The 20729-nt window shown below is 38.8% G+C and overlaps 4 protein-coding genes across 8 annotated transcripts; 2 read left to right on the top strand and 2 right to left on the bottom strand.

The window, feature by feature from the left end:
• The first annotated feature begins 1495 nt into the window (after nucleotides 1-1495).
• LOC127262092 (E3 ubiquitin-protein ligase MBR1-like) lies at nucleotides 1496-6768 on the top strand. 3 transcript variants are annotated; one of them, XM_051290607.1, is made up of 6 exons: nucleotides 1496-1708; nucleotides 2756-4317; nucleotides 5614-5664; nucleotides 5968-6063; nucleotides 6146-6283; nucleotides 6389-6768. In XM_051290607.1, the coding sequence occupies exons 2-6, from the start codon at nucleotides 2758-2760 to the stop codon at nucleotides 6518-6520; spliced, it is 1977 nt and encodes a 658-aa protein (XP_051146564.1). In that variant the 5' UTR covers nucleotides 1496-1708; nucleotides 2756-2757; the 3' UTR covers nucleotides 6521-6768. The 3 variants fall into 3 exon arrangements, with proteins under 3 accessions (XP_051146564.1, XP_051146561.1, XP_051146562.1); XM_051290604.1 differs by having other exon boundaries at nucleotides 1497-1708; nucleotides 2680-4317; XM_051290605.1 differs by lacking the exon at nucleotides 1496-1708 and adding an exon at nucleotides 1729-1865 and having other exon boundaries at nucleotides 2680-4317.
• Nucleotides 6769-8707: 1939 nt separating this feature from the next.
• Nucleotides 8708-10388, bottom strand: LOC127262098 (U-box domain-containing protein 26-like). Its single transcript, XM_051290620.1, has one exon. It carries the CDS (start codon nucleotides 10233-10235, stop codon nucleotides 8976-8978), a length of 1260 nt encoding a protein of 419 aa, XP_051146577.1. The 5' UTR covers nucleotides 10236-10388; the 3' UTR covers nucleotides 8708-8975.
• A 1728-nt stretch (nucleotides 10389-12116) lies between these two features.
• LOC127262090 (probable receptor-like protein kinase At1g49730) lies at nucleotides 12117-18418 on the top strand. 3 transcript variants are annotated; one of them, XM_051290603.1, is made up of 11 exons: nucleotides 12117-14649; nucleotides 14732-14829; nucleotides 14917-15065; nucleotides 15608-16159; nucleotides 16252-16533; nucleotides 16616-16877; nucleotides 16937-16989; nucleotides 17213-17280; nucleotides 17376-17465; nucleotides 17548-17632; nucleotides 17707-18418. In XM_051290603.1, the coding sequence occupies exons 3-11, from the start codon at nucleotides 14972-14974 to the stop codon at nucleotides 18228-18230; spliced, it is 2010 nt and encodes a 669-aa protein (XP_051146560.1). In that variant the 5' UTR covers nucleotides 12117-14649; nucleotides 14732-14829; nucleotides 14917-14971; the 3' UTR covers nucleotides 18231-18418. The 3 variants fall into 3 exon arrangements, with proteins under 3 accessions (XP_051146560.1, XP_051146558.1, XP_051146559.1); XM_051290601.1 differs by having other exon boundaries at nucleotides 14732-15065; XM_051290602.1 differs by having other exon boundaries at nucleotides 12117-14829.
• LOC127262107 (thioredoxin M3, chloroplastic-like) lies at nucleotides 18416-20693 on the bottom strand. The gene is made up of 2 exons (XM_051290634.1): nucleotides 20162-20693; nucleotides 18416-18943 (listed from the first exon to the last, which is right to left on the bottom strand). The coding sequence occupies exons 1-2, from the start codon at nucleotides 20349-20351 to the stop codon at nucleotides 18618-18620; spliced, it is 516 nt and encodes a 171-aa protein (XP_051146591.1). The 5' UTR covers nucleotides 20352-20693; the 3' UTR covers nucleotides 18416-18617.
• Between the last annotated feature and the right edge of the window lie 36 nt (nucleotides 20694-20729).

The raw sequence follows: 20729 nt of genomic DNA, 5'->3' as shown, positions 1-20729 counted from the left end.
AATTAAATTTTAATTAAAAAAAGTATTTATAAAATAATTTATTTATCATATATTAATATAAAAAATATATTTAAGGCCCATTTTTTCATCGGGCTGGGTCAACCACAATACCCTCAGCGAACTGCAGAGTGCTAAGAGTAAACTAAACAAAAACCAATTTCACCACCATCCAAAAGCTCCACTGATTCAGCAAAATCGACGCCGGCGATCGTCAGCGTCTGCTCCGGATCATCGAATATCCGGCGGGACGAAAGGAACATTGACGTCAAGGAGATGCCGTCCCCCAATGCGTGGTGCACAGGGAAAACCGCAGCTCTGTGCGCCACAAGGACGTGTGTTTCCCAGAGCGGTTTCCCTTTCGATAGCGGCGACGAGACGGTTAGGTTCTCCACATAATCGGTGGTCGCGTCTTCGTCGGAGAAGAACTGCTCCTTGTAGGAGAAGGTTCGTGACGGAAATCACGTCGTTGTCGACGTCGACCTCAGTCCTCCGCCAGAATTGCCGGAGGAAGGGGTCCGTAACCATCACGCTGCAGAACCGGGGATGCTTTAAGCATAATCGATTCCAGATCGATCGCTAATTTCCCGGCGATTATGCAATTTATCACCTGATCCATCAGCGGCTGCACGAAAAGTCGGCCGGCCGGCGTCGCCGGCTCATCTGTCTCCGTCGCCGGTACGCTCTCTTCTGCCATACCTAATTTCTTCCACGCCATATTTTGTGGACGCTTATAAATGTGCACGATTGTCTCTAAAATACGCCACTGCGTACGATAAGACAGATGAAAACAATAAAGAACAAGAAGAATCTGAGGTGCAGAATAGAAATTAGAACACAGGTGAATTTTCCATTGGAATCTGGTATACAAATGAAAATAAAAGGCCACACGTATAACCTCACCAATAATTTGAAAGTTCATTAAATTTTGTGGGGATCTCTTTATGCTCAATCGAAGCAAGAATTGTTTGCTTGTTTAATCTTTTGCAGTTTAGCTCTTGCCCTTTTATACATGCACACAATTTTTAAATTTTAGGTATAAAATAGAGTATTATACTTATCATGCTTAGAAACAAAAACATTTAACATAAATCAAAATAGTCGGTTCTTTGAAGCTATGCAAAGAATTGAGCCCAAAAGAGTGACTTGCCTATGTATTTTTTGGGCTATTGGTTGGGTTTTAAAGGGAAGTGGAAAAAATGGTTTTGATGGGTTTGTTTGTTTTTTGTTTTTTTTTTTTTGATGGGTTTGTTTTGTTAGAGCGTTAAGTTGGATTATTATTTTAAATAAACAAGAAAGTAGTATATTTTTAATTTAATAGGTTAAATAAAAACATTAGTAAATGCAGTCCATACAAAGACAAGAAGTAGGGTGGCTTCACTGGGAACACGTTAACCTGGAATGTACGGACGAGATGATTCCGCAGCCTGATGGATGGCTCAGATAAGTTCTGGATTTTAGCTCCCTGAATCTGCCGAAGAGACCCTTAATCTGATTCTGCGTTGTCTTCTGGTATATACCCTCTCTTACATACACACATACAGCTGTGTGTGGGTGTGGGTGTGCCTGTAAACACTCACCTCCATTGTCTTTCATCCATAAACTGTGTAGTCTAAGCGACCCCTCCCATTCTGCTTTCGCTTCTCGTGGGCTCACCCTTTAATCTCTGAACCGTCTTCTTGCTCGCTCTCAATAGGAAAAGAAAAAAAAGGTTAGCTTTGTTACTTTCTTTCTAGTTAATTTCAATCCGGCTGCTGCTCTTCTTTGTCGGAATTTCAAACCCAGATAAAGAAATTGAAGAAAATCGTGTAAGGAGAAACCTAATAGCCCGCCCTTCAGCTTCGCCGATCGTCTTCCTTCGCTCTAGGGTTTCTTTCCCCCTTTGCCCATCTCAGATTTTCGCTTCTTTTCCGTGCTTATAAATCTATGTTTTGTGGGAATGAACTATTTTTGTGTATATATGTCTTTAAAAAAATGTTCTGTGCTTTGTTGTCTGTCTTGCGATGATGAGATTGAGATTGGTAATCTGGAACAAGGGATCTGATTTAAGTTGGTTGTTTTGCTTGCTGATTTTGTTCTTGTTATTTATCTGTAGAAGTTTTTTCATTTCTTGGCCATGATTAATTTCGGGTGTGTTTCCTGAACTCTGATCGATGTGTTTCGATGATATCAAGTGGAACTTTTAATGGGTTAATTTTTATGAACTCGTAGGTCAACAAAAGTAGTTGGTACTGGCGATATCCACGAAGTCTATTACATCCCTGTTGTTTTTCTCATCCATTATGCTAAGATTTTGTCTATCGCTTATGGGTGAAGATCGATTCTTCTGATTCAATTGTTTTCTGGATTAGGTTTGCGATTATTGAGTGGAGTGATATTGCTGATAATCAGAATTTTCTATATGCATTTCCTGCCTGGCTTTAAGTTAAAAATGCTTGAATCTGTGGTTGATTTTTTTCATCAACTAAGGCTTCAAGGAACATAACCTTGAAATATAAATCAGATTGTACGTGCCTTGTTTTATGCTTAAGCTGTTGTTTCTGTTTATCATTTGAGTGACAAAATGGTTTTGATGATTGATCTCCGGTAGAATTCTTTTTTGTGGCGTTATTAGCTTTATTACGCGATTGTTGATCATCTGTTAGGCTTGAACTGACTTCTATCTTTTGAAATCTTTTGCAGGTCCACCAAAGCGCGAAACTCTCTGAAACTGTTTCTACTTTCGATAACCTGACGATTTTCTGATATTAATTCGCAGTTATGCAGCGGGAGAGAGGAGTGATTGATTCCTCTCCGGAGACAATTGATTTGAACCAAGATTCAATTCCTAGTAGCGGTTCTATGGATCAATCAAATTCATGGACCATGCTGAGTACAGTTGAGAACCTTCTGTCGAATGACGTGCTCTCGCCCCCCAGTGGGAATGCTTGTCGCACACCTGCTTCTAGCGACCAGATTCCGAGTTTCAGTTTTTGGGACCAAGGTGAATCTAGCTCCAGTACAAGAAACGCGCCAAATGGAGCTCCTGAAGACGATTCAAAAGCCAGGCCTGGCTGGTCATCATTGCCGCGGACTTCTGGAACTCACCCTAGGTCAGCGGATTGGCATTTTGTGCCATCTAGTTCGGTTAACTATTCAACTAATATTACCAGAGACGTCGGAAATAGCTTACCTCCTGCCCCTCCTAAATCCAGCCATTCAGAAATTGAGCCAAATTCGACCATTTATGCTTCTTCCAGTCACGTTGGAACCTCTGTAAGCTCTTCAAGTAACTTCTGCGAAAGTGACGATGCAGCGGGCCCATCTTTCGGAAATTGGGGTTCGTCTTGCAAGAGAAAGGCACTCGAGGGTACTTCTGAACAGCTATATCCTAGTGGAAGTTCAAGCATCAATCCTCTGATGCCATCTTCAGCTCCTCTTTATATGACCGGTCCACAAAATTTAAGCATTTCATCTGGATCACCCAACTTGTCTACGTCATATCGTGCGGAAAATCTTCACCCAAGTAATGGGTGTGCCATCAGTATACCCCAAGGCGTCAGTGAAAGATTTGCTAGAAATTTCTCTGTAAGATCAAACCAAGGGCGGATTGATTCGGCTCCATCTGATACACCTAGAGGAACTTCTGTGAGACATTTTGGCGTCAATGCTACCCAGATGCCGCAACCCATTACTCATACTGAATCTTCTGGATCAAGGTTGCCAATGAGATTTCAATTTAACCCGAACACATCGAGCCAGGCTTGTATAACTCGTTTGGATGAGGCTGGAGAGGCGCACACCTTCCATTGGGATGGATCTCTCAATTCTCTAGGTGCTAGTTCATCTGGTTCTGGAGCTCATCAAGAATCGAATGATCGAAGCTCTGGGAGGAATAATATGGACTACCTCATGACTAGTTCATCCCCGGAAACGAGAAATATATCACAGCACCAAGTTGATTGGAGCTTTGCTCCTGGTGCTTCTGCTTCTGCTTCTTCGAGGAATCTGCCTTCTGCTCCGCGGATTGTTCTAGGTTCAGGTGGCCCAACCTCTTCTGCTGTCGGTTTCCCTCATGAAAACCAACCTCAACCAAATCATCAGCAGCTATCTGAAGCTGCTCCGTGGATTCCTTTCCCTCGCGGCGGCGAATCTGAATCTGGGAGCCGGAGAAGACACTTTACAGTTCTTCCTTCTGCCTCTTCATCAGATGAATCGACCTCAACTAGAAATGCTCAAGATCAGTTTCGCCGAAGCTCAGCAGCATTGTTAATGGAAATGCCAGGTGATGAAAGTAATGGTTGGCGCACTTTGCCCGGTGTCGAGGGCAGAAACAGGCTGGTACATTTTTTCTACTAAATCTCTGTTACCTTTCAATGGCAAATGCTTGTAGTTTATACATAATCTTTGCAATAATCATCTTGTTACCATACTTGTCAAAATACATTAGGAAATGTGCATTGAAATCAAATGGTTTACAGTTGATTTTTTTTTTTTTTTTTTTTTTTTCCGTGGGATTTTGTTTTATGATTTCCAATATAAGTCGGAGATGACTTGATAACTAAAATTTCATCCTATAAACGAAATGATTCATCTCTGATTTAATGCGTAGAATCTTTAATCATATTGAAAAAGGTTATACTCTCTCCGTCGGGTACCTTTTGTTTGTGCACGGGAAATTTATGTAGTATAGATTAGTTATTTAGATAGATAATTACTTATTTAACTATTAAAAGAAATTTTAAATATATGTTTAAATATTTTTAACATATTGCTCCGTTTCACTTAATTTGTCTACTCTTTCTATTTTCATCCGTCCCTTTCATTTTTCTAGAAATATAATTATACACTTTAATTGCTTTTTAAAATTTATATATATATATTTTTTACTTTAATTAAACTATTTAGTCATTTTAATCTATAATTATTTTTATTAAATTATAATTATTTTCTCTAATATACTTCATAATTACTTACACTTTTTATTGAGATATACTCTCTCTGTGCCTAAGCTAAATGTGACAAATTAGCTGGGACGGAGGGAATATATCTCAATAAAATATATACAATAGAGATATTATTAGTAGAGAATAAAATTTTATTAACACAAATAAATAAAAAGAAATATTTATTTATATATCATTACCATAAATTAGTTTTTAAAAACAACGCAGAGTTTTAAGGGTAAATAAAAATATTTGTTAATTGAGGAGATAGAAATTTAATTAAATTGATTTATATTTGTTAAGTGTGTTTAAGATTGATAAATTTACTAGTAGAAATGAGTATCTTTTATGGGATGGACAAAGAAAGAAAGTGGAAGGAGTCATTTGGGACGGAGGGAGTAGTATTTTAATGTTAAAGTGGGGTGTCATAGGAAATTTTCTAAAGAATCGATAAAAAATAATGAGTGCTGTATATAGTAGAAGTAGCGTCAAATCGATTATTATGTGTTAAAAGTAAGTACGATAAAATTGTGGGCCGATAAAATTATTTGATTTTGACGGAGGGAGGGAGTATCATCTCAATGGCTAACCAAATCAAATTGAACTGTTTTAGACATCACTTTTCCCAACCAATAACTGTAATGAATGAAGCAATTAACTATAGTTCTTTTTTCTCTCATTGGTTCAACAGATTCGCCAAGTCTTAAATGCAATGCGGCGAGGCTCTCACTTACAAGCTGAGGTTTGTTTTGGATTATTGCAACGGTTATAAATTCAGCACACGCTAAATCTTAAATATATTGTGGGTCCCACTATAAATATATGCCGTACTTTTACTTTCCGTTTGAATCTAATCGCCACGTGCCCATTTATTTTCTGTATTTTGTCGTTTATGAAGTGGCCTTATCATTATGGTTATACTTAAAACAGCTTAAGCATTTGCTTATTTGGTTTATACTAACGAGAAATGTGCGAAATCTCTTTCTTCATTGCTGTGATGTACTTACAAGTGAGTCTGTCGAATTGCATTTAATGTTTCTTTCAGGATTATACGTTTATCGACCCCTTTATAAACAGTATTGCCGAGATGCATGACAGGCACAGAGATATGAGGCTTGATGTCGACAATATGTCTTATGAGGTACTCTACTTAAGCCCATATGCTTGTCTTCTTGATCTTGACTTTCATTCGCAGTCTCAATCCCAAATCTTTTGTTCGACAGGAATTGCTAGCTTTGGAGGAACAAATTGGAAATGTGAGTACTGGATTGAGTGAGGAGAAGATCGTGAGCTCCATGAAGCAGCGGAAACTTGAAGTCTTCAGAATCCCTCTGAATTTGGAGCCTTGCTGTATATGTCAGGTTAGAGCTGCGCCATCCATGGAACCAATATATACATATATATATATATATATTTGCTCGCCATTTAATTGGTTGGTGTTTATGTGTCGAAATTACTGTTTCCAGGAGAATTATGTTGTTGGAAATGATATTGGAATGCTGGACTGTGGGCACGAGTTTCACGCCGATTGCATCAAGCGTTGGCTGACTGAGAAGAACCTCTGCCCTATCTGCAAGACGACGGCCCTGGAAACATGAGCGACGGGGAATGGCGTGTACCCATAAATAATACCTGAACTTGCACTTGAATTTGAACCTGAAGTTTTCTTGGTCACATCGCCTTTCCTTTGCAGGGTTTTTATTTATTTATGTCATGGAAAATGGAGCAGGAAAAACCTGGTAATTTATGGACTGTTTTTGTGGTGTTAGAGAAAATAAGAAAGATTGAAATGTGCCTTTGGATATTGATTCGAACCAAGAAGGTATGAAGAGATCTTTTACAGACATTATTGATGGGATGTGAATGGTTTTTTAGGTCCATGCTTGTTGTTTGTCTCTTTTCTTGCTTGTATGTATGTATGTCTTTCGTATTCATGTACACCTAGGCATGTGTTGCTTCTTCAATTTTATGTTATTTTGTGAAAGGTTTGAGAGTTTTAGTCATAGTGGAAGATCAGTGTTCAATGTAGAAATTTTATGTATTTGTTTTTGTTTTTAAATGGTACCATAAATGAATGGTAAATGTATGCAAGTAGAGCCATAGGCCCATATGATTTTGCTTTCAAAATTGTTCTTGCATTATTGATATTTTTTATTAAAAATATTATATTCTAAAATTATTTTTTATTCAACGTAGATTATATTCACTATTTAACTATATTTTTCATGGATTTCAATTTAGAGAACCAACATAGAGGCCACGAAAGTCGAGATATTTTTATTTCACCCAAAATCAATCCAAGGATGACCACCAAATTGGCCCTACTATTACAATGGCCAAAATAAATGCAAATTGAAACAAAAAAAAAAAAAAAAAACAGAAAATGGTCCTGTCCAAATATATAAATGAGGACCAGTCACAACTCGACTCACAAGTAGACACAACAATTCAATTGCCACTACACACAAACATTTATACCATTTGAATAATAATAACAATAATAATAAGATTCCACGTGAGATTTTTTTCCAATGATTCTTTAAATCTGACCCAGGTTACATTGTTGTCCGGATTTAATTTGAAGGATATTAGGTTTAACTGAAAGTTTATCCAATACACACTTTCGGACAGCAGCTGCGATTCCAAATCATAAAAAAAATAAATAAAGAAAGAGTAACGAGTCGTAAACATCCTCCCGTCCCGTTCTTGAAATTACGAAAACACCCCGACGTAATTAATTCCCAAATGCTTCTCTCATACATATACATAAAATAAAAATCTGTCATCATTCATGTGAACTGAAGCTGTCTTCTTCAATGCATTTCCCACCCCAATAATTATTAGATACCCACCCCACCCCACCCCACCCCACCCCCCCTTATGTAAGCATTGCATTGCATGCGACACCTTTCTTCTACATTATTAATTGGTCAAACCAACTTAATTGAATAATCTCTCTCTCTATTCCTTTCTTTTCTTTTCTACTCTATTCTCTACTTCATGTCCACGTCATCATCATCAGCAAATCAGTCTTGCCCATTTCTTTCATTCTTCCTTCAACAACACCACACTTTTTTTTAAAAAAAAATTAGTCATAACTTAATTGGAACTTGATCATATATATATATATATATACACATTCATTCATTTCAAGGATAATGGCTTTTTTTCTTTAATATAAAAAAGTAAAATTAAGGGTTCATGCATGCGTGCATGCACCTAAATTCCCAAACACCAAGGAATGATGAATAGTGTGGATTAATTAATTAATTACCTCTTTCATAATAAAATTCAAAACAAGATTGACTTGTATGTTTTTTTTTGAAGCTGCCACATAATAATAATAATAATAATAATAATAATAATAATAATAATAATAATAATAATAATAATGATAAAACAAAATTGACCACTATTTATTGAAAAAATATTAGAGTAAATTGCATGATATTGATCTGTATTTTATTATAAGTATATGAATATATTACTTATTCCGTCCCGGAATTATAGTCTTAGTTGCGTTGGACACGAGATTTAAGGAATATAGATATTATATTGATAGTGGGTAAAAAGTATAGATAAAATACATTTTTGTCTTGTGTAAAAGATATGGTAGTTATTAAGTTATATGATTATTTATGAAAATAAGACTATTGTTTTGGGACGAACAAGAATAATAAACAAGACTATTATATTGAGACGGAAATAGTATATTTTATTTATTATGTAAATCTTTTTTATAATAGTCCAAACTTATAGTTACTCTATTCCCACATCACCAAACCATCGTTATATTATATCTTCATTATACAAACAGTGAAAATGAAGAATTGGTTACTTTTTTCTTTATTTATTTTAGTCAATGAATAATATTTAAGACATTTTAGCGATTTTATTTGCATGCTTACTATGTAATAACAAAGCAAATTTCGCAAGATTATTTTATATTTTTTCAATAAAATAAAATTGGATTTTATGTAATTTACCAAAAATAAAATTAATTAATTTCGGTTTGAGGTGAAAAGTAAATGTGGGTAATTAATTAACTAATTATTAAAGGAGCAGGACCTCGGTCCCGGCGTATTCATCAGAATTGGCGACGGAGACATTGGGCCACGAGTCCCGGAGTAACTTCAGCAGCATTTGCGCTTTACGCTTCGCTCTTTCCGTGCAGTCGCTCTGTACCAGAAGCAGTAACTGACTCAACACGCCGGCGGCCACCGCCTCCGTCCGACTTCCGTCCGACGACGAGCACAGCGACAGCAGCGCACCGGCGGCGTACTCCGTGGCGCGATCGGATATTTTCAGGATGATATTCACCAGCAGCGGCACCGTCTGCGGATGCGAGGCGAACGCCGCGCATCCGGCCGGAATCCGGCAGAGGAGCTCCGCCGTGGCTAGCGCTCTCTCGGCGTCGCATTTCTCGAATTCAGCGAGTCTGTCTATCAACGCCTCCACCGCGCCGGCGGCGACGGCTCGGTGACGGTTTTGCTTCGCCAGACACAAAGCGAACAGAGATTTGACTCCGATCTTCAACGCTCTCGGATAAACCAGCGGATAGTTCAGGATTCCGATTATCCCCTCGAAAACTCCGTCGGCGCCACTGATCCGCTCCCGAAGCTCCGGCGAGCGTATCCCCGCCGCAACATTCTCAATCACCGCCGCGGAGTTAACCCTAACCTCGATCAATGAATGGAACAGTAAATTCACCAAAAATCCGACGCTCTCAACATCCGACGCCACGTAAATGCACTCCGATTCCGACAGCGGAAACATCGCCAGAATCCCCAGCGCTTCCACACTCAACTCCGACGGCTCCAAACCACCACCACCACCGCCGGCATCGGCCAACACAATCGACAGCAAAATCCCCTGCGCACCACAGGCAGCCATAACAGAGCGATTCTTCTCCAATTCCCTTGCCAGTCCTCTCAACCGCCTTACCGCCGAAATCCTCACGCCAACGGAACCGCCGGCCGCCGCCTGATTCAACAAACTCCGAACCAGAATCGGATCCGCCGGCTGCTTCGGAGTGGGTATCCGCTCCACTCCGAAGCAGCGGTTCGCGACGCACCAATCCTGAATGAGGCGCCGAAGCGTGTGGTTCGGAATGAGCGTGAAATCCGTGAGCGGGGCCCGCGTTACCGGACACGTGGTATTCCCGGTTGCTACCCACGACTCTATGCTAGAGCGATCGTACGTTTGACCGGTACAAACAGTAACCGGGTCATGCATCAGCTCCAGAGAAATTGGGCACCGGAAATGGTACGGAATCTGGACTCCAATATCCAACGGCTCCAAACCACCAGGCATGTTCTTCTTCCCCACCTTCTTGCCCTAATTTCTATTCCTATTTCTTTTATCCAATTTCTTTAAGAAGAAAACGTAGCAGAATGTAGGAAAATTAGGAGTTACAGACAGCAGCAGAATTAGGAGTACTGCGAATAATCTGAGTCTGTTGGGGGGGTAGAGTTGAAGCTAAGGGCTAGTATTATATACGATATGGGGAAAGAGGGACAATGATATGTGTTTCTGATCATACATATAAATGCTAATATTATACAACATGTATAGGTGTGTTTGTGTCTGTCTGTGACTGTATTTTTTATTCAGACCAAAACTCCTGTAGCAGTATGAATTAATGGATTGGGCAATCGGTGCACGTGTGGCTCATTTACTGAAGTAGTTAACCATAGTTAGATTGATGGGATGGATGAGTAGGATGGTCAAAGGGACTTGAAGTCATGTTAACTCTTTCTTGAATCTTGATTCTTGATTCTTGATAGAGATAGATAGATAGTTTATTAGCCTAATATGTTCATATTGTTGGTTGAGTGAGCTAAATTATGACTAAATTTTTTTTAAAAAAGATTAATGGTGGGAGTTGTGAAACTAATTCAATTAAATCCCATTTCATTAATTCCATGATATGATAAACCCTACACAGTTAGTCAGTCAAATTGAATCTAGACCTCGTACACAGCAACTAACTATCTATCTCTGGAAATTTCAAAACTTTGTGTGTTTATTGGTGAGTGAGCAGTGTTGACCTGACCAATAACACCACTTTAATACAGTCTTGATTGGTTTGGTTTGGTTTGGTTAGTTAATTGGTGTTGTATTGATTGCTAACATTACACAACATATCAGTGCTGCCAAAATTAGGAATTTCAAAATGACCAATTCTGGTGCTCTCACTGTCACCTTTCCCATAGGCTGTTACTATTAGGTTGTTAATTGAATTATCTATTTATATATAAATAAATCATAATAACAATAATAAGTCTTGCAGTCGAATGCAAGTTATAGGAATATCATTGCCCTGATCAACACCATCATTACCTCTTTAATAAATATAATACACACACTAATTGCATTGTTTTTGTGGAATAATTAAGACAGACTTCTTTATATATATTGTTGCATTTGGCTATTGTGTTTTTGTGTGAGTTTGAACATATATGTGACTTCTTCTACCTAAATGAAACTCTAATTTATCTCCTAATTATAGATAAATTATTTCGAATATTTTTAGATATATTATATTATTTAAAATTAATATTGGTTGTGATGGCTAAGGGGGCATCTATATTTGTAACCGAAAATGCTGGTGGGGCTGATATGTTAGCAGTCTGGTCAGCATTGGCCAAGAATGGAAAATGTGAAATACACATATACCATATATTATTAATAATAGTTGATTTGAATTAGAAGATTTCTGTGATTAGGAGGATGGGACAGTAGGGATGATGATGATGATGATATTTTGTGAAAATTTTGGTGGTAGGAATTAATAGAGAATATGGTCAAAGAAGAAGATACAAGTAATGAGTATTATGTGGTGGATATATAGATTGATATATATATATATATATGTATATGTGTGTGTGTGGATTCATAATCAAGTGAGGTAGGGTCTACTCCACCACACCCAATTTGGACCACTTTATCGATCATTTCTGTCTTCCATGCATCACATAATTGTAATAATAATAATAATAATCTTTGGCGATGGTTGAATGTAGATTTTAGTTATGGGTATGATTTAGAGGGAGCGTCTATGGAAATATAATTCATGTGCTTATTCTAATCGCTACCCTAACATTCCCTTTAGAGTGATATCCTTGAATTTTTTGAATTTAGGATAGTATATATGTGTGTATGTTAGAATGCTAAAGTAAATTGATTCATTTATTTATTTCAATCAAGAATTAGGGTTATATCCACATATATATATATATATATACATGCTTTCTATGGAAGAATTATTATATTATGGGCTTTAATTTCCTTTCCAACTCGATCGATCATGTTAATTATATCATTTTATTTTTTTACATAAATGAGATAACTTTACGGGCTGTGTGTGACCTATTGGAACAGTGAGATCGAGGGTAAGATTTTGATGTCGGAAAATGCCCAAATGAAACAAGAGAATAGTCCATTTGACAACGTAACACCAAATGATTCTCATATTATATAATACTAGTATAGTATATATTAGCAAGGCTTGTCTCTCTTGTTGGCATTGCATGCATGCATGCATCTAATTATCTATACATATAATAAATATAATATAATTATGTATGCGTGCTAGAAAGAGCTTAGCTTAGATTAACTTTGCCTTTTTCTAATTAATCAAATTAACATTAATTATCCTTCTAACCTTGTGCTAATCACGTGACAAAAGCATAATTGATGCTGTTACAGTTCATCACTCTCGACATGTACACATACAGACATGAAATGCTGTCATCAATCAACCCTTTCTTCTTTTACCTATATATATTGCTCCAATTAATTACATAAAAGTTCATATATGAACTTTGAGAATATAGATATAGACATAGATATACACGGTCTATGATATACTCCATCCTATATCTATCTATATGTTTGTTTTTTTTACAAGAAGTTTTATTGAAGTGTAATAGGAATAAAAATAAAAAGACTTAAAATATCATAAAAAATTTATTGTGTATATTTGTAATATAGTGTAAGTTTAGTGGTAATTTTAATAATAGATAGAAATTAGGGTTACTAGAAAAAAAAAATGAATATTTAATTTTGAGAGGGACCAAAATTATTTAGGAGGGAGCATATTATATTTAAACACCTATTATAATCTATATATACACACACACATACTTATCCCAAAAAGGATGTTTAATTTTATTGGCTGAGGATTAAATTAGTAATAAAAGATGCTTCGTTGTTAATTAGATATAAACATGAACACAAATACATTAGTTAATTGATTATAGTATTATTTAATCAACACTGATCCAACTGATAGATTATTTATTTATTAGTATTATTTTTTCACGATTAACAAATTAAATTAAAAGGCCATAAAAGCTAAGCAGTGGAATATTCTGTCTCTGCTCTGTCCATTCATGTTTTTTTGCAATATTTTTCACGAGTGGGTTCAATATAAAATAAAACCACTGATTCCCAAACCATAAGTGGGAATTATAATAATTAAATATATATATGTCTATAGTTAAGGAAGCAATTAGTTTCGATAACTGCAATTAGTTTGACTCTACACATTAATGTTATCCACAACTTTTTCAGTTCTTGAGCCCTGTGTCTCCTTAACCCATTCTATTCTTCCTACGCTTTTATTAATTCTTAATAACCTTCAACTGCCTTTTCCTAAAACTAAAATTTTAGTATCAGCCCATACCTTATGATGAAGCCCATACCAAAATCCAGATTAATCCTATTGGGCCTTTTAAATCTATCAGCCCAATAGTCAAGCCCATTATCATAACACTGATTTAATTAGGTCTAACATATTGTTGGAGCCCAATATTGGCTATATTATATTACTAGCCAAGAAAAAGTACAATAATATGGATATATGCATTGATAATTTATTAGTATTAGCCAAAAGTTGATCAATAATCGACCAATAATGTCTTTAACTTGGGCCCACAACATCCATCTCTAAAATTCAACACAACACTGTTCTCTCTCTCTCTCTCTCTATCTATTTCTTTGTTTTCATCATACCCAATGTGAAGTTTTTTGGACTGTAATAACAAAGCCTGGAAATGGACTCCAGGGTGTTGTATTTCAAGAATCACCACTCCAGAAAGACAAAAACCAAACAAGAGAAAAAAAAACAGGTCTGGATTAGTGTGTGACTGTGTGTAAATGTAAAAAAAGATACAGTTGCAGACAAGAACACTGCCCGTGCCCAAACACGTGCCACCACAACTGAGTCGGGCCCTGTAAAAGATTTCTTTTATATATTTGGGACTGCTGTTAGCTGTTTGCATCATCATCTTCAGGTGGTTCCACTCCATATAGTGAAAAACACATAACATAAAAATCCAGTCTTTAAAATGACTAGCTAGATAGAGGGGGTTTCATATCATGGGTCTTTTTCCATTAATTCTCAGAGAGATTTTAAATTTACTACTTATCTGTTAATCTTATGTTCTAATCATTTGAAAGAATTAGCTAGAATTGAATAATAGTGGTGGTCTGTAACGGTGCCTGCCCTGCAATTTATATTAATGGCGGAACGTTGGGTAGTGGAGCTCTTTGGATGATCTCGACCGTTGGATGATTCCGGGAGTTGTGCACCCAGGAGTGGGGAAAGAATCTGTACTGTTGTGAAACGAAGGCGCATCGACCATGGCTGGTGGGGCCCAAATCGAAATGGTAGTGGTGAAACCCTAAACTATACTGACACAGGATGAAGATGGCGACTGAGGTGAGAGAGAGAGGGCTAATTAGCTAAATAATGTGTAATGCCCACAACTTGGTTCACTTTAATTGCACAGAAAAACACACAGGAAGGAAGATGATTCGGAATTTATGAGAGAGAGAGCTGAAAGGCATAGCTTGCTCAACTAGTCAAAGCTAGAGAGAGAGAGAATCAGGGCCCCGCCAGGTCTCTCTCTCTCTCTCTCCTTCAGAGAATTTTCACCTTTTTCCCTTTTTCTTTAATCTTTATTAGTATTTCTTCTTGATGTGCTAGAATGCGCCGCTTCTGAAACCGCTCTCCACGCTTCCTCCTTCCTCTTCCCCTTTCCATGGAGATGTACGGGCCACCGGCGGCGGCGCGTATGGTTCTGGTTCTGGTGGTGTTTCTTGGAACTCAGCTTTGTTTAACAATGGCAGCACTCGGTGAGGCATTGCTCCTTCGTGTTTCTTTTACACCTTTTTGTTTTTTTTACAATCTTTGCCAGCTCAAGAACTCTGTCTTCCTGCATTTTGTTGGTTCAGATCATGATTCTTGATTCCTTTTCTGCATATTGTTTGTTTGGTTTATTTGATAGCTCTCTCAGTTGTATCCAAAATTTTAACAATTCTTAAATTCTTCTGTGTTGGCCCCAAAATGGGGATGTGCTATTTATGGTAAATTGCTTGATCCTCAATCTGCAGAGATTGTCGTTTTGGGGATTAGAATAGAATACAAATGAGTATAGAATGTGAATTGTTCTGTTAGGAAATCCCAATTTCTCTGTTTATGATGAATAATGATCCACATTGTAGTAACTATGTATGTAATTTGGTTGCTCCTTTTCGTTTGAGGATGTAAGATGAAGATAACAAGTTTTGAACCCTATCATTAAGGCTATTACAATTAGTTTTCGATGAAAAAATCTTCATTACTAAGCAGCATTGTTGCCTGTCTTCGATTTGATTTCGATTTTCGATGTTTTCAGATTGCCCGTTGGACTTGAGCCGTGCTAATTTCACCCTTGCCGCGTCGCTCTGCTCGAGCCAGGCGAGCCGGGGGAAGTGCTGCCGGTACATCAATGCTTTGGTGGCTGTATCTGTGTCCCAATACGCGAACACAACGAGCAATTTGGGGGTTCCTTTGAATACGAACGACATCTGCTTGCATACGGTGTCGAGAACTTTTGAGCTCTATGGAGTGACCGGGAACGCCACCATTTTCTGCGGCTTCGGGACAAAGATACCCGTGAACTATGCGTGTCAATGGCGATCGACCGTCGCGCAAATGATCCAGTCTCCGAAATTCGATGATGTCGCTGAAAATTGTCGAGTGCCTTTGTCGCAGAACAATGCTTGCCGGAAGTGCTTGAATGCCGGGATTCTGTATCTGCGCAATTTGCTCGGTCCTGTCGATAACGTCACGTTGAGTACGTGTAGGGACGCTACTTTTGCCGCTCTTGCTAGCAAACTTGACTACCCGTCGACGATGGATCTCGCCGGATGTTTTTTCGGGGTTCAAGGTCTCATCAATTCCACTGGTATATATATATAAGTTTATAAAGATCTTACCTTTTGTTCGATTTCGCGACAATTATTTGTTTTCGATTTATTTATCGTGCATCAAATTCAGATTCGTTTCCGTCTTCACCTTCTCCCGGAGCTTCTCCCGGCGCGCCGGCTGCTGCTAGTCCGACTCAGCTCTCGCTCGTCGTGCCTCTGAAGGAAAATCGTCGCCGTTACCACTTGGGATTGGTTCCAAGCGTCGGGATTGCAGTTACGGTGCTCGCTCTTTCGCTCCTCGCCGTATTGATTTTCTTAATCCGAGCTAAGAGAAAGAAACTAAAGGATGCCGATATCGGCGACAAGACAACTTCTCCGGCCGTAACTCTCCATACAAAAAAATTTCAAGATGGTATCGACGTTTACCATTTCGAATGGATCATTAGAAGTTTGATGAGCGAGACGTGTCCTGACTAGTTTTTTCTTTCATTAAGGCCCGCCGTGTCTGTTTCGAAAATTCAGCTACAAAGAGGTGAAGAAAGGTACGAACAACTTTGGCGCCCTTGTCGGAAGGGGAGGCTTCGGAGTTGTGTACAGAGCAGAATTTCGTGACGGTTTAGTCGCAGCCGTGAAACGGATGAGCAAAGCTTCGGAGCAGGCGGAGGATGACTTCTGTCGGGAGCTTGAGCTCCTTGCTCGGCTGCATCACCGTCATCTTGTTTCTCTCCGAGGCTTTTGCATCGAGCGACATGAAAGGTATTATCTTCATTTTCATTTTTCGCTTAAGAAAGACTCATTCGTGCATCTTCTTGTAGGTTCCTAATTTACGAGTACATGGCAAACGGAAGTTTAAAGGATCATCTCCACGGTACGTTGTTCGTATTCGAAATCGAACAACTTGTTTTATTTGACTAGGAAAAATTGCTTATAATCCATCCGTGGTTTGGAAAGTCTACATCATGCATAATTTGTAGGGATTCTGTATAATAGTTTTTAAAATACGATGAAGCTGAGTGCAGTTTCTAAATCACAAAGGAGATAGTACAATTTTTCCTATCGACTAAATAGATGTGTAAATTATTTGCATTCAGCACAAGGCAGGACTCCTCTAAGCTGGGGTACGAGGATTCAAATCGCCATCGACGTAGCAAATGCACTGGTAAAAATCCCGGGATTGTCTCGATCTATTTATTCGAGTTCTTGATTGCATATCGTTTGTTTCGATAGATTTCAAACTCGACCGTTGTTGCGCAGGAATACCTTCATCTTTATTGCGATCCGCCTTTGTGCCATAGAGACATCAAGTCAAGCAATATACTACTCGATGAGAACTTCGTCGCAAAGGTGCTACGCCAAAAGAAGCCTATATATACGCACATTATCGTTATGAACTTGGATTGAAACTCTGCTCAAATTGTTCGCCCAGGTTGCCGATTTCGGGCTTGCGCACGCGTCGAAAGATGGCTCCATATGCTTTGAACCCGTGAACACCGACATACGGGGAACACCCGGTGAGCGAATTGTTTTCAGTGACGATCGATCCCATCCCATACCCGAGCTAATTACGAGCATCTAAACATTGCAGGGTATTTGGATCCCGAGTACGTGATAACGCAAGAACTGACGGAGAAGAGCGACGTTTATAGCTACGGCATCGTTCTTCTGGAGCTAATTACCGGGAGACAGGCGATCGAGAACAAGAAGAACTTAGTCGAGTGGTCGGAAGAATTCCTCGCTTCGGAATACAGGATAACCGAGCTCGTGGACCCGTACCTCGGCGACGGTTACGATTTCGATCAGCTTCAAACCGCTCTGGCAATCGTACGATGGTGTACGCAGCGAGAAGGGAGGGCGCGGCCATCCATCAAGCAAGTTTTACGACTTCTGTACGAAAGCTCGGACCCGTTGCACAGCGGGTTCGTCGAAGCCATAGAGGATGAAGAAATCGAAGAAAGTAGGGGAAGGAAAAGCCGAGGCAAGAACACGTACTTCAGCGGGGACGGACGATGTTTGGCTTCGTCGTCGAGCACATCCCGGTCACATTGCAGCCGGAGCTTCCTTCTGGAAACTGGGTCCCCTGTTTCGCCGGGTAACGTCCCGTCAATTTAAGACCCCCGTCCCGTCGCATACGCTACAAGATCGAACGGAGTAGAGTTAGAAGCAGCAGCTGTGGTATACCTTTTTTCGTGTGCTGTCGAGAATGTCTGCGATTCGTCGAAGCTTTTGCTTCTTGTTTGTGTAAGAACTAAGAATACTCTGTGTTCTCAAATGAAAGAAGAATCAAAAGAGACCTATTAGCAACCAAAAGCACAAAAAGATCTTATTGATGGACTCATCATTCAGTTTGAAGCTTCTTTGGTGAACAAGAACAAACACATACCTGATGACGACGACGACGACGATATACAGACTGTAGTAGAAAATTGAACAGATGAAATAATATAGGAGGATAGATGAACTAACTATGAACATCAGCAGCTCTTGGATCTCTCATGGCTAATTCTGTAAATCGAGAACCCTTTCAATGGCAGCCACGTAGAACTCTTTAGGCATTGTGCCTACCACCGAATCACATTTCTTGCCGTTCTTGAACAACAGAACCACAGGCACGGCCTTGATATCGTAGTCCTCGGCGACTTGTGGGTCTTTGTCTGCATCGAGGATGAAGACCTTTATTCTCCCTGTGTACATGGCTTCTATCTCATCGATTACTCGATGAACCATGCGGCATGGCCCACACCAACTGGCATAGAATTCCACAAGCACGGGGATGTCGCTGTTTAATATCAGCTTATCCCATGAATTTCCAGTGACAACTGCAGCTGCATTGAAGAGGAAAGCAGTTAGACGGAAGTGGATGTCGGAGATGGATCTCAACAAGTTCAAAGATACAGCACATCAAACATTTGCATCTATCGTTCTGCTTTGTATGGTGATTTGAAGTTTTTCTTCAGTCGTAAGGAAAAACTAACCATCAACCACCGTAACTACATTGTGCATCAGGCCGAGTACCAAGTAGCGGCATAAATTTAAAAACAAAAGGAAAACCCAGCAGCATATATATTAATGAATGAGATTTAAAGATAGCATAAACAGAAAATAGCTCCAAGAAATCAGTGGCATAACAAACAGTCATGTTTAGAAAGATCATACAGGAAAATGATTCATGAACTCAAATTAACACTTCAGTCTTGGTAGATTTCACTCAATACAGATATTATACGCCTTGACAAAGAAATTCACCAAATTGTATCCTCCCTGTTCAGCTGTGATAACTATTTGCACAACAATGCGGTGGAAAGAAATAGATAGGAGACAGATATATGATGATGGATTGTTCCATCAAACAGGTGTGGCATCTATTCTTAATACTAAATTACCATCTACTACTTATAAGTCAGAAATTAAAAAGAATGCTATTTCGATTCCATTGGATATGTGACTCTAACAGGTATAATGGCATGATCAGAGTGTAAAGGTTATTAAAGTTGTACTGGGTAGGGATATAGTATGGACTAATATATAGCAACGCATCCCAGTCGAACAAGAAACAAAGCTGTGGCTCAAGATGTAAGCACTTAGCCAAAGTCTGTGTATCCATTTCTTCTGGTTTTTCTTGTTTTTTTCTTTTTAAGTGTCAATTAGAGCATATTCAAACTTTATTCCTTATCTGCACAAATTCTTAGTGTCAATTGTGGCCACAGATAATCCTTGATCTCAACAATAAACAAACTATCATAATCAATCAAGCCTTACAATCCCCAAATTCAATTAATTATGTAGAGTAAACATTGCACCATTTTCATACGACATAAACCTCCATTTCCCGATCAATAAATAAACGGAAGGGAAGATCTCCACAACCAGATCATGCTGCAAAGATCAAGAGAACAGGACAATAAACTGAAACTCATGCATCCATTCTAATTCTAATCTTGACATAAACAGCAGATCGTGAATCAATGCAAAATATCTAAAAACAATACGATTTCGAATCAAAAAGCGGTTAATTACTTAAAATAAGTCAGGAGCTCACTTACTTTTGGAGTAATCACTGATGCAGGAGACGAGTACGGATCCTCTGGCCTCGAGTCTCCTCACGGTCCGAAATGAAGACCCGAACCTCAGGCTCTCCCGCCGTTGGCTCACTGGCTTCAGAGAAAAGGCTCCGCAACGAAGCGGCGGAAGGGAAAGCGGGAATCGAGCAGTTGTGCAACAAAATGCAGCCATTCGACACTCCACAAAGTCACACGCTGATTGCACCTCCTCAATTGAGCGAAATTTGTCACGACGACAACGCAGTATGAAGAATTATGCACGAGTTTTCCGTTCACAGATATACAGGGGATGCAGAAAGGGATGGCGAGTGGGGGAAGGAGAAGTTACTTCGCAGCAGACAAATATGATGGGAAGGTAGCGGTGATGGCCTGGCCCAACAATGAAGCACGTGGGTTTCGAATTCGGGTGGCGATCTTGACTAAAAAATTTATAATTTATAATTTATATTAATACTAGTATAATATAAATATAAATATAAATATATATTGGTGTGTCCATGGGATCATCTCATCTGTGTGAGATTCTGCAATTTGTTTGTTCCCCCAAAAA

This window comes from Andrographis paniculata, unplaced genomic scaffold, assembly GCF_009805555.1.
Source record: "Andrographis paniculata isolate CXL003 unplaced genomic scaffold, ASM980555v1 Contig65END, whole genome shotgun sequence".
Taxonomy (NCBI): Eukaryota; Viridiplantae; Streptophyta; class Magnoliopsida; order Lamiales; family Acanthaceae; genus Andrographis; species Andrographis paniculata.
This window is presented reverse-complemented; position numbering and strand designations above follow the sequence as displayed.

What these genes read in the sequence shown, in the direction of transcription:
- LOC127262098 (XM_051290620.1), bottom strand. Translation starts at nt 10,235, where the DNA reads ATGCCTGGTGGTTTGGAGCCGTTGGATATTGGAGTCCAGATTCCGTAC.
- LOC127262092 (XM_051290607.1), top strand. Translation starts at nt 2,758, where the DNA reads ATGCAGCGGGAGAGAGGAGTGATTGATTCCTCTCCGGAGACAATTGAT. An exon ending in GCTCTCACTTACAAGCTGAG is followed by an intron (nt 5,665 to 5,967) that starts GTTTGTTTTGGA and finishes TGTTTCTTTCAG; the next exon opens with GATTATACGTTTATCGACCC. An exon ending in TCGACAATATGTCTTATGAG is followed by an intron (nt 6,064 to 6,145) that starts GTACTCTACTTA and finishes TTTGTTCGACAG; the next exon opens with GAATTGCTAGCTTTGGAGGA.
- LOC127262107 (XM_051290634.1), bottom strand. Translation starts at nt 20,351, where the DNA reads ATGGCTGCATTTTGTTGCACAACTGCTCGATTCCCGCTTTCCCTTCCG. An exon ending in CATCAGTGATTACTCCAAAA is followed by an intron (nt 18,944 to 20,161) that starts GTAAGTGAGCTC and finishes TCTTCAATGCAG; the next exon opens with CTGCAGTTGTCACTGGAAAT.
- LOC127262090 (XM_051290603.1), top strand. Translation starts at nt 14,972, where the DNA reads ATGGAGATGTACGGGCCACCGGCGGCGGCGCGTATGGTTCTGGTTCTG. An exon ending in TACAAAAAAATTTCAAGATG is followed by an intron (nt 16,534 to 16,615) that starts GTATCGACGTTT and finishes TCTTTCATTAAG; the next exon opens with GCCCGCCGTGTCTGTTTCGA. An exon ending in TGCATCGAGCGACATGAAAG is followed by an intron (nt 16,878 to 16,936) that starts GTATTATCTTCA and finishes ATCTTCTTGTAG; the next exon opens with GTTCCTAATTTACGAGTACA.